This window comes from Arvicola amphibius, chromosome 1 (genome assembly GCF_903992535.2).
Source record: "Arvicola amphibius chromosome 1, mArvAmp1.2, whole genome shotgun sequence".
In the NCBI taxonomy this organism is placed as follows: domain Eukaryota; kingdom Metazoa; phylum Chordata; class Mammalia; order Rodentia; family Cricetidae; genus Arvicola; species Arvicola amphibius.
Genome location: NC_052047.1, coordinates 109237635 through 109249829, shown reverse-complemented (window position 1 = coordinate 109249829; position 12195 = coordinate 109237635). Strand labels below are relative to the sequence as shown.

The 12195-nt window shown below is 43.8% G+C and overlaps 1 protein-coding gene across 1 annotated transcript in view; it reads right to left on the bottom strand.

Moving 5' to 3' along the window:
* The window catches only part of Syt9 (synaptotagmin 9), a 174245-nt gene that overhangs the window by 52944 nt on the left and 109106 nt on the right, over nucleotides 1–12195 (bottom strand). Inside the window, 3 exon segments of the mRNA XM_038342902.1 lie at nucleotides 247–376; nucleotides 2367–2538; nucleotides 4498–4618. Coding sequence (XP_038198830.1) covers nucleotides 247–376; nucleotides 2367–2538; nucleotides 4498–4618 — 423 coding nt within the window.

Here is a 12195-nt window from a genome sequence, read left to right as displayed (position 1 = left end):
GGCCAAGGTAAGAACCAGTGGTTGGCTGCTTTGCTTTTTGGGTCTTTAGGTTGAACCCTGATTTCTCTCACTGAGTTTTTATTAATTGTGTTTCAGATTTCATGCAAGTTCCATCAGTCCTGGGAAATGTCACCAGGGACAGTGCTAGTGACAAAAGAGCCTGGCACATTTATGCTGTCAACAGCTTTACACTTTCGCAGCAAACCATGCAATCCACAGAGTGGAGCATGTTTGGGTAGATCTTACCTCCATCAGAGAGTGCCAGTGTGCAATGGGCTTCCGAGGATATGACAGCATCTCACTCCAGTGCTCTCTGCCCAGCCGCTCAGCTTCGTTGCCTACTTGACACACGCCAATGACCTCATTATGACCTACACTGTGAAAATGGGCCACAATAGTTTTTTCTTAAAATTTTGGCATGCAGAAGTAAAATCAACAACTCAAATGAGTGGAAGAAATTCAAAAGTAGTGGCCTATTTTTTTTAAAAAAATAATTATCTAATTTTAAACTACAGTCTAGGCTAAACAGCAGATAGATCTAGGGTGCAAGACTGTATCCAACTTTCCTCACACTGACATGGGTTCATTTGGTTCTGAGAACCTTTGTCCAAAGAACTCCCTGATGTGTGGTAATGATATCACTTCTGGGGCTGGAGGCTAAGCCGGCTTCCAGAGATACCGAATGGAAAGGAAGCCCTTAGGAAGGAGTGACTGATGTAACTCCCACTCCAATTTCCATAAGAGGCAACCAAAGATGCCAACGAGGAGCCCAGCGGGGAGGGTTACTGGATCTTCTTGTTCCTTACTTCATTAGGGACCACCACTGTCATCTTTTCCACATCTTTCTTTCTACTCTCGGCTTTGGTTCTTTGAGCCAACTTGGGTTCTCAACTGTGGAAGGCACCCAGATCCTTTAACTTAGGGCTAACAGTTTGAAACTTTTTGTGAGCAGGTCTTGCTTTTTGTCATTTTACTTTTCCCTTAGTAAAAAAATAAAAATTAGTCCCTTGAAATAATTGAAAGTATGTGGCCCACTTTTCGACTCTTGGGATAATCTCTTTGTCCTCCCAACAAAGAGGAGTGGCTTCTGTTCAGTTCGTGTGGGGAGAAGGAGAAGAGATAAGGATTGTTTGGGATATTTAAGTCTATGCTCATTAAAATCAAATGCATGCAGAGACCCTGTGGATACTGCCGTGGATTTTTCCAGGCCAGATTTATGAGTTTACTGATAATTAAATTAAATCAGAAATCACATAATCAGATTTGTTGATGCAGGAACCTTGGCAATAGCTTGGGAAATACCAGCCTCGCTTCCAAGCTGGTGGGCAGCATCCCCTCCTGGGACCTGGCACTGTGGTGTTGTGTGTGTCCAGAGAAGACAGGACAAGGCCTATGGCCCGCATGGGCTGTCGTACTCATGTACAAATGTGTCTGAAGACAAGGCATGTTTCTTGTAAGGATCTACTGGGAAAGCATTGAGGTCACTATGTCGCTGTGCTAACATTTCAGAGGTAGATGGAAAAATTTCTAGCTACAAGCAATATTTGTGAGATTATATTAGAAGCCAGACTGATTTTTTTCTTTTATAATTGTGCTCAGACCACGTGGGAGGTTTCTAATTAAAAAGAGACTTTGCATTTCAGTCTAATGACTGGTTTAACATGTATAATTCCCTGTTGGTACTTCCTTTGCATATTAAAATGTCTGTTTTTCAAATCTATCCTTTAAATACACAATTGGCTACAATGCAGGCTATAAATATCTTCTCTGTGCTGTATTAATTAAAAAGTCTAGCATCTTATACATTTTAATGTACCCTGTCATCTATACTGATCCTAGCATTTTCAAGAGAACATTTCTGTGTTTGCTTTCAGACTTAAGTGGATGGAAATGATCTTTATTAAACACAGTGCAAGGAGAAAAAAAAAGACTGAAGTTATATATTTAGAAACATTGGTGGCGTGGCTAAAGTAATCATTTTGTGTTGGGGATAGAAGCTTTCCACTAAAGGAGTCAGGCTGCTCAATGGAAAACAAGACTTGTGGGACCATAGTTTGACACACAGAGATACCAAGATGTAAACAGAAAGGGGAATGGAAAGAAGTGGGACATGGCAGGGCGGAGAAGAAGAAAGATAAGAAACAGGGAGCGAGGGGCGAAGATGTTAGAAGTTCTGTAGTGAGAGGACAGCATGGTGTGGACAGTGTGACCTCCTGTGTCCTGGAACCCCACCTTGCATAATGGCTGCTCCCTAATCCACTCTTCCTGCCCAGAGATTGTGTGTGCATGCATGGGCACACACCCACACAGGGCTGGGGGAGGGAGGGAGGGAGAGAGGGAGGGAGAGAGAGCTCCTGGCATCTCACCGGTCATAGTCCATGACAGCTATGGACAAGTGAATCTGGTCGATGCTTTCAGGAGGGACATCAAAGACTATGGCTTCATTGTAAACGGGATTAAGCGTGTTCCTCTTGGTCGACGTTTTCCTTTTCTTCAGTCGCCGGCCGTCACACATCAGTGAGACTTTCACGTATGGATCTGCACAGGCATGAGAACAGGGCACTGTGAGGACAGATGCAGACGCTGGGCGTGCATGACCAGAAGGGAAACTTTCTTCCTCTGTCTGGAGACTAGATTGGGGGATTTTAATTCATGTGATATGTGATGTGGGCAGCAATTACTTAGAATAATTAAGTTATTCCTTCAAGAAAAAACACAGGACACTGTCTCCTCAAAATTCATGAAATTTAAAAATAGGGTGAACACATCTGTTGCCAAATTATAAAATATTCCAACCAGAATTCAGGACCCGCCTGCCTGTGAAATGAAGAGAAACAGACATTTCCCAGGAGTGGGAGACAGGACTCAGCACCCCAACTCTGGGATACCCATGGAGCTCTTTGCTTAAAGAATGGGCCTCTAAGAAGGAGAATGCTTCTAGCCTTATGAGTTCTAAATTTCTAGAGAATGGGACAGTCTGTAGGGGTGGATGGCCTTATGTACTGGGAGCTCCTGTAAGTCTGTTTGCAAAGGGAGAAGCTGCTCACTAATCAGTAAGAGAGAAGACAGGGGACTGTTCATAGCATGAACAGAGTGACAGGTGACCATGGCAGAGTGACAGGTGACCAGGCTGGCTGTGCTCTGGAGGCGGCACTTCTGGTCCCACTAGACCCTCACTACTATACAGCTCAAAAGGCAATCCTGTATCTCTCTTCCTCAGCACATCTGCCCTCACTCCTCACCCCTTCCAGAAGGCATGTTAAGCTGTACAGAAGGTAAGAGGAGCTGTATATCTCTTTTATTGCTTACAAACAGCTTGGAGGGTAGAACATAGAATGTATCAATGGCTTGGAGTAAAATCAGTCAGTAACAACCTTGCCATGCAAGTATAAGACTTGAGTTACATACTGTCTTCCATTTACACATCTGGGCATGGTGGGTGGCATGCACTTGTAATTCTAGTGCAAGGGAAGTGGAGACAAGAGGATCCTTGGTGTTTGCTGCCCAGTTATGATCTAACCAGTGAGCCCAGGTCTCAATGGGAGAACCTTTCTTAAAAACCAAAGTCAAGGATGACATTTACTCTAAGGTGTTATTATAGTTTATGTTCTATACTCTAGGCTGTTTCTAAGAAAGGAAAAATGATATAGCTTCTCTGGCTTAAAGTACCTTCTGGAAGGGGTGAGTTCTCGGTGGCATGTGGTTAGGCAGAGAGATAGAGGAATCCCTTTTGAGCTGGACAGTAGTGATGGACTAGGGGGTAAATGACTCCTGGGGAGTGGCATATGAGATTGATCCCTGGTCTTTATATGTACATGCTTATATTATATATGTACACACACACACACACACACACACACACACACACACACACCAGCAACAACAAATGAATACACTACATTTCAGGCTCTTTGAATTCAGTCAGTCTGTGTACCAGTGGTCTGTGCATTAGTGACTACTTGGCCAAGACTGGTATGAATGTGCAGTGTGAGTTGCATATTGAGACATCTTGAGTCAGGGTTTACAATTTAAAGGCACATGCCTGGTTCACTGAAAACAAATTCCAAGCCATAGTTCACTTTTATAAGTAGTCAGAATTGTCTCCAGTTTTCAATGAGCCCAAGATAGGGAAGTCTGAGAAAAGGCCTAACTTGGTAGACCACCTCAGAATATGCAAACTGTGGGTTGAGTCCCAGATGCGGGTAGTAAAAGACTCAAGATTCAGCCCACATCATGTAGCATGTTAATATGCCACATCTTAAACATATTAACATGGTTCATTATACAACAACTCAACAGGGGCAAATCTTACTCTCACTTTACAGATGGGAATCTGAAGCCTAGAGTGGTTAAGTGACTGGTCCAAGGTCACACAGCACTTAGAGGTGTCAGGAATGTGGTTAAACCTGGCAACTTGGTTCCAGACCCAAGGTACCACAATAGCAACTTGACAGTGTACTGAATGAGAACTAGGTGAGGAACTGATGAATGTCCCACCTGATGCTCCCGTTATGTCCATTGCCTTTAAGTTCCTTGCTTTGATCACGGTGATGGTCAGCCTGCCAGCCGTTGGAAGATAGCAGAGTGAGAACATAAGCTCCCCCAGATCCACATTGTCCTGTTCAGAAAGCACAGAGCGATGCATTAGAAACCGTCCTCAGCCCGTGTGCAGGAGGCTCAGCAGCAGGCAGGTCTGAAAGGCTACTCTCTGCTCCTCTTGGTCAGCTCATGAGGTCCTAATGTCACACCCAAACACCACCCCTCTGCTGGGATGGCACAACTCATATTTAGGATGGCAGAGCTGAAGAGGCTGTCCGCAGGAAGCTGCCACACACCCAGCCCACATGTCCAGCCTCACACAGGTTCCCATAGTCCAGAACACAGCATTCTCAGAGTGCCCCTCCACGTTGCTCTATTTACATGGCTGCTGCAATCCAGAGGGAGCTCTCAGGACAAAGCCATGCAAAGAGAAGCCTAACAGGGCTTCACCCTAGCAGAGCTCAGACACTTAGTTGCAACCCCACTCAACTTCCTGTGACCTTTCCAGCAGGGCTTCACTCTGACCTATATGCTTGCCCATTTACACAGAGTGGTCAAATGAGCCACACTATCCCCCTACACTCCAGATAACCCAGTCAGTCTCTTCCACACTCTTCACTGCCATTTGTACCCTTAGTATTGCAAACAACCTCTGCAGATCAGTAACACGTGGTTCCATCAGATCATGGAATCTTCTAGCTCCTAATTAACTCTGGACAAGAATATTGCATGAGTATGGTAGTGACAACCTCTGACCTCAGTTCCCACATAATCAGACACACTGGGACACAAACCTCGTCCTGCACAATGTCCATGCAGGGAGAAAAGTTCAAAACCCAGACTTTAGGGAGCCCTGATGTCTGCTTCTCAAGGTCTCACTTAGCCATATCCTATTTTGAGTGTATCTGAATGAGGTCCATTCCCTCTACTGGGATCCCATGGAAGACATCTCCTTGGGCACTGTACAGCCGATCCAAATAGGTCAGAATATAGGAATCTTTCTCCTGCCCTCTGCCCTCTTCTAAAGCCCGGGAGAGTGTAACTAGGAAGAGGGAAAAAGCCAGCTCATTTAGTTGCAATTTCTGTGAGACACCTGAGGTTATGGATCTGGGTGCCTGTGTCTAATTAATACGGTTTCATACTGACAGTGCTCCAGGGACTTGGGTTCTGGCCTCAACATCCACAGCCTCCCCTCCCCTCCCCTTCTGGATTCTTGGAGGATGCTTCTATTTTTGGAAGCTCAGATCAGCTTTGGAAGGTCACCTTGCCAACAACCTGGCTTGACTGCTTCCACAGAGAGGAGGAGGTAAAGGATCTGTTTGGTAGCTAAGGCAGATGAATTGGTCTGTGTCTAGAAGCATTGCCGGGCTCATGCAAACAAAATCACCTTACCTTGCAGGCCAAGCAGTCCTGGTTTCTGGAACCTTGACCTCAGGAGCCCTGGTGGCCAGTCTTACTAGGGGGCATTGCACAGGAGAGAGGCTTCACACCTGGCAGGTTCATGTTGCTGTGTGATGCTGTGCTCCCTTCTGCAGGAGGCCTAACCCTCTCTTTGCTTTTTATACTCAAGTCCACTCCTGTGTCCTTGATTTCTAGACTTCCTTTCCACAGCACTTGCTCTCTTGTCCTACCTCATTTTGCCCAGAGAATCCCAATTTGAAATTGGCAAAAATCATGCCCATGAAGGTACCATAGTCAATTCTTTCAGCATCTATTTCTTGTGTACCCCACTCTGAAAGATGTGAAATGTGCTTATTCTACTTCTTGAAGAACATAGTTAAATATGAAGTGTCAGATTCCTTCTGTCCTATGTACTAAGTATGTGGTGGTGTTTTCTTCCCCACTATGAGTTCCATTCATAAATATTTCTACTTTAAGACTGTATACTCATGAGTTTAAAGAAAAAACAACAACAGAATTCTAAGACTAAAATCCCTAAGTGTATCCTTTAAACACAAAAGTTAAACAAATAACCATCAATATGAATGTTTTTGACCCTCAAGTGATTCAAAAAGAAATTTTGTGTGTTGGGGGGGGGCGGGGATTACTCAGTTGGTACAGTTCTTGTCTAGCATGCAACAAATAAACCAGGGATAGTGGACATTCACAGCACTTGGGAAGTAGAGGCAGGAGGATCAGGAGGTCAAGGTTTTCCTTGGCAGCATCAAAGTTCAAAGGCAGAGTGGGCTACATGAGATCATGTCTCAAAAATAAAATAAAAAGAAATCCTGCAAACAATTTTTAAAATTTTACATATAGAAGTAATTTATTTATAAAATAATTAAATAGAAATAAAATGATGCTGAAGTGATGGTTCATTGGGTAAGAGTGCAGACCCCTCTTTAGAGGGCCTGAGTTCACTTCCCAGCAGCCACATCAGGAGGCTCAACCACCTGTGACTTCTGCCCCAGAGGAACTGATGCTACTGGCACCTGCATTCATGTGTACATATTGACACTCTTGGACAATACAGAAAATTAAGTATTAATAGGTAAAATGACAGTCAAATTTGAATATTGAAAGACTTAAGTAAAGCAATAAAATATCCCCCTTCCTATATACACAACCTAATGCCACTCTTCCTCAGAGTAACACTGAACAATCGTTAGGGATCCCATCCATCCATTCATTCACTTATCTATTCATTTGCTTACTTTTTATAAGATTTATCTATTTTATCTTATGCATGTGTTCTGTCTGTGAATATGTATGTGCACCACGTGTTGTCTGGTGTCCACAGAAATCAGAAGTGAAGCAGCAGATCTCCTGGAACTGGAAATGTATGTGGTTGTGGACCATCACGTGGCTGCTGAGAACTGAACTTGGGTCCTCTGCAAGAGCAGCAAGAGCTTGTATCCGTTGGGCCATCTTTCCATGCCCTCATTTCCTTATTCTTACAATGTCTTATTTGGCTAGAAGAACTGTCTTGGGGTTGAATCTGCAATAGTAACCCAGAGTCGCCATCCCTTGAGGAGCCATAAGCTTCCCAGGCAGTGGGCCAGGTGACCACTGGCATTTGCTGGTAATGTTCCTTTCTCACCATAAGCTGATGCAGGTTTGGGGTCAAGAACCTGTAGAATCTCTATATTCACAAACATTCGAATCAGTACTTCCCAATCAGAAGTGAATTTGCTCCTCAGAGGATATCTGACGCAATCCAGAGCTTCTGGTTGTCACCTTTGAGGACTGGAATGTGTTACTGACATCTAACAGACAGATAGATATAGTCCAGGTTCACTGCAAGAACAGTACACAGGTAAGCCATGGTTATCCAGTCCAATGTGAGTGGTGCCAGAGTCGAGAAAGACATGTATCCGAGTGTGGAGTTTCTTAGTACATCTTTCCGGAATGCTGAGAAGAGCCAAATACAAAGAAATGGTGGAATACCTGCCTTCTATTTCAGCCAGAGAGAATCAGAATGCAGAAGTATCACCAGTACTGAGTGCCCTGGAGGATAGTGGGGAAAGGAAATGCCATGTAGGGAAACACCTCATTTGCTCCTGCTTGGTGTGGTCAAGTGCAGCACCGTCAGCAGGGTACATTGGGAAACGCCCAGAAGTGTGTCTAAGTTCTCTGTCTGCCAAACCTTAATCTTTTTTCTCTGACTGTGCCTGTAGTAGTCAATATTAGCTGTATTTTCCGGCTGGCTAGTGCACTTCATATTCTTCCTGCATTCTCCTAGTGAATTCCTTTTCCACTCTGTGATATCCTAAAGAATGCTGCCGGAAATTGCTAAGCACAATATTATATTCGCTACATTGGGCTTTGTTGGGACAAAATGGGTACATAACCCAAGGGGGTTGTTGGAGTCATCCCTAGGATTGATAACTAAATATTAAAAAATTCTCATTTTACTGATGTTATTCACTAGAAGATAAGACTAAAATCATGTGCTTTTTTCATGATGTATAGTAAAAGTACAATAACATCACTTTAAGTTGACTTATATATGTTAAGGATGTGTAATACATACCCTAAAGAAAGAACTAAAATAATACAAGAAGTTTGTGGCTAAAAAGTAAAAATATGAAATAATATAGGCGTGTGGAAATACTCAGTAATTAAAAAAAGACAGGTAACCATGGGAAGAGGACAGGGTCAAAGAGAAAAATCTAGTAGAAATAAAAAGCAAATTATAAGATGACAAATTTAAACAAAACTATCTCAATAGTGGCATTAAAAATAAATGGTCTAAATCTTTGTATTAAAAATCCCTGAAGCTTGGACATACAATGTGACTGACTAAAGCCTTGACTGCCCACTTAACATTAGATGAACAATGTCATTTCTCAGATTTCTCCTTTGGGAGATTAATATCTGAACATGGGCCGGGTGGTGGTGGTGCAGCCTTTAATTTCAGCATTCTGGAGGCAGAGGCAGGTAGATCGCCAAGTTCAAGGACAGCATGGTCTACAGGGCTATACAGAGAAACCCTGTCTTAAAAAACCTAAACTCTCTCTCTCTCTCTCTCTCTCTCTCTCTCTCTCTCTCTCTCTCTCTCTCTCTCTCTCTCTCTCTCTCTCTTCAGGGCTGATGATAATGAAAGTTAAATCATACATAGGGGCTGTGGTGATTGCTCAGGCAGTGTAGTCCAGATCATCATAGCCCACGCGAAAAGCCTGGTGTGCTGGCACTAGCGTGTAACCCCAGCACTGTGGAAAGAGAGACAAGGCAGGGGCCTGGGGCTTGCTGTCCAGGTAGTGGAGCTCCAGGCCAATGAGCCACAGGGCTGTGGAACTTCTCATCTCTTGTCTATTCTTCTTCCCAGCACCATATTCTTGACTGTGTCTGGCTCTCTGAGAAACCCTGTTTTTAAAGCACCCCTTTCAAAAATAAAACCTTGTAAGAAACAGCACCAAGTGCAACCCTAGTTGTAAGATTTCTCCTGGATGTCCTTTATTGTCACCCATAACAATTACATTGAGGGTCCAAACCCAATGTAATCCTTTTCTAACATGGCTTCTGTTAATGATCTGCTCACCCCATCTTCTCAGACACTCTGATAGCATTCTTGATACTACCCCCAAGACATGGCAAAATGGGCAAAAAATAAAAAGCATGAGAGAAAGAGAGATAGAGGGGGGAAGGGGGGAGAAGAGAAAGAGGCCCTTTTTCAGCGACAATCCTACTGATAATTAGCATGCGCTGTTAAAGTGACTGTTGGTTGCACTTTATTTATAGGTATTGACATGATTAACTGCATTGGAAATGTGCCTGGAGATGACACTTTCTGAGCTGCTGCTGGCATTCAAGTGAACCAGCAGCCCTCACTGGGTAATGGGGGAGGATGGGATCAGCCCACGCTTGCCCCCATATAACATGTTCTCAAAGGACTCTAGGTATAGTTCCTTTTAAGGAAGAATTTTCTTTGTCCCTAGGAATGGACAAGGGAATTAACACAACACTTGTGCAATGCTCCTTGTGGTCAATAACAAATTTCTCAGCACTGTCTTATCTGGTCTTACTATGGCACTTAATAGCTCCAATGTTTAGATATCTAGTCTAGTTTCCTCCTTGCAGTATAGATTCATACATCCAATGTCATCTTCTGATCCCTGGCAAGTTGTCTAACAGGCATCTTACTCTTAATCATCCTTTACAAATGGAACTCATTTCCCTCACCTGCCCCCAGCCTTCTTATCCAGCACTTTTCCAATTTAGTGTGGCAAAACCTCCCAAAGGCTGAAGTTAAAATCTAGTTGCCACTGCATCTATCTATATTCCTCCCCTCACCCTCCCACATTTGCAAGTCATGACATTTCTCTCTTCAAAAGTATCTAGAATCTTCCCAATTCCCTCATCTATGGTGTTACCCTACCGCAAGCTCTTCCCAATTCCCTTTGTTATGGTGCTACCCCACTGCAAGGCAACACCGTTTTGCATGGCTCTGAGCCTCAGGTTCCGTCCACTCTGATCATCAGCAAGGAGTCAGATGGGTTTGAATCAGAAAAGGACTGTATATGTGGATACGTGAGGAGGCACCAGGGTGCCCGACCCTTCCATGTGACTAGGGCTTTCCCTTCAAAGGTTCTGTGAGGTAGCTGGAGAGCTCTCATCTCACTTATGGACACTTAAAGCCAGCTGCATCCTAGTGCTACAGTGGCAGATGGGACCAATGATGATGATAACACTAAGAGGAACTTGATGGAGCCGCATCCCCTCCCTATAAGAAAACAATGGCTGCGCTTGGTTTGGAATCTGGCAGGCACTCACTGTGACATATTAGGTGGCAGTATCTCACCATGAGAGGGCCTACTTGGTAGACAGCTTTTCTCAGTACCAAAGGCAAATATCTTCTGTCATACTGAAACCAACCAACTGGGAACACAGAGTGGAGCTTCTCCACAGGGCAGTAGTCCTGGGTCCCAGCTGGCAAAGGGAAGCCATCTTCTCAAATATAAAAATCTAAGCCACTTTCCTGGAAAATCAAACATGGTTCTCATCTCAGGTATGCTATCAGGAGCCGTTATTGATGGGTGCTTTCCAAATCTTTCAAAAAAATTATTGAGTATAATTGCTATACAAGCACGAGAACCACATACACGCACACCTGCATGTACTCCTGAATATGTATTCACCACCCCGATACCAGAACTCATTTAGTTAATGGGCTCATTCAAAACAGTTGCTATCAAACAAATATATCTTCCTTTTATAACCAAGCTACCAGACTCAGAACAGAAAGTTTGCGTGGGCACAGTGTGACCTCAGCATGACATGAGTCCTCTCCTGAAATTCTTGCAAATGATCTAGAAGATTTAGCCTAAAGGTGAATTCATATCTGAAGGGACCACTATATATAAATGGTGTTAGTGAATGATTCAATAACCCGGGTCTTATCCAGTTCCAATTTTCTTTAATAGTCAAGAAGAGTCAGAATTTGATATAACACAGCAGACTTCATGAATATGGGGGAATCCAGACTCATGATCCATAAAAATCTTGTTAGGTGAGATATATAAAGCCAATAATATAAATTTATTAAGATAAATTATTAGAGGACCTAAAAAGTCACAATTCCTGAAGTAGAAATGGAGCATTGCGAGAGTGGTGTAGAAACCCAGTGCAGTGGAAACTTCCTGGAATCTGTGGGTGACCTTGTGAGGACTCTTTGTAATGGCGGATACAGAGTCTGAACTGGCCAGCTTTTGTAGTCAGGCAAGGCTTCCAGTGGTGGGATTGGGTTACATTTGGTTGTTGGCTGAGGAGGTTCCATGGAGATCTCTGAAACACCCAGGTTGATGCTAGGACAGAAGGTCACCCTCTGAAAACTAACAGTGGGGGCCCCATTGCTGAGGAAAAGAACCACTTAGCTCATTGAACATAGCGAGGGCGATCTGGTACAGGCTTGGAGCTTTCACCCCTATGTTCTACTTTCTTTGGTGTGGGAAGGTGCTCTGCAGGCCACAGAAAGAGAAACAAACCCAGACACCAACCGAGCCACAAACCCCTCATCTACCATCTGTCCTGCCTATAAGATGTGCTAGGGCAATGGTGGTGCAGAACACATGGGAATGGCTAACCAATGTTTGGTTTAACTTGAGACTCACCCCTCGTGAGAGAGCCCTGCCCTATACTGCCTGGATGGTAGGGAACTGGAGACTAGATAGTCCAGAGACCTATGGTAGAACCAAACACACTGGCAAAACAAAACAA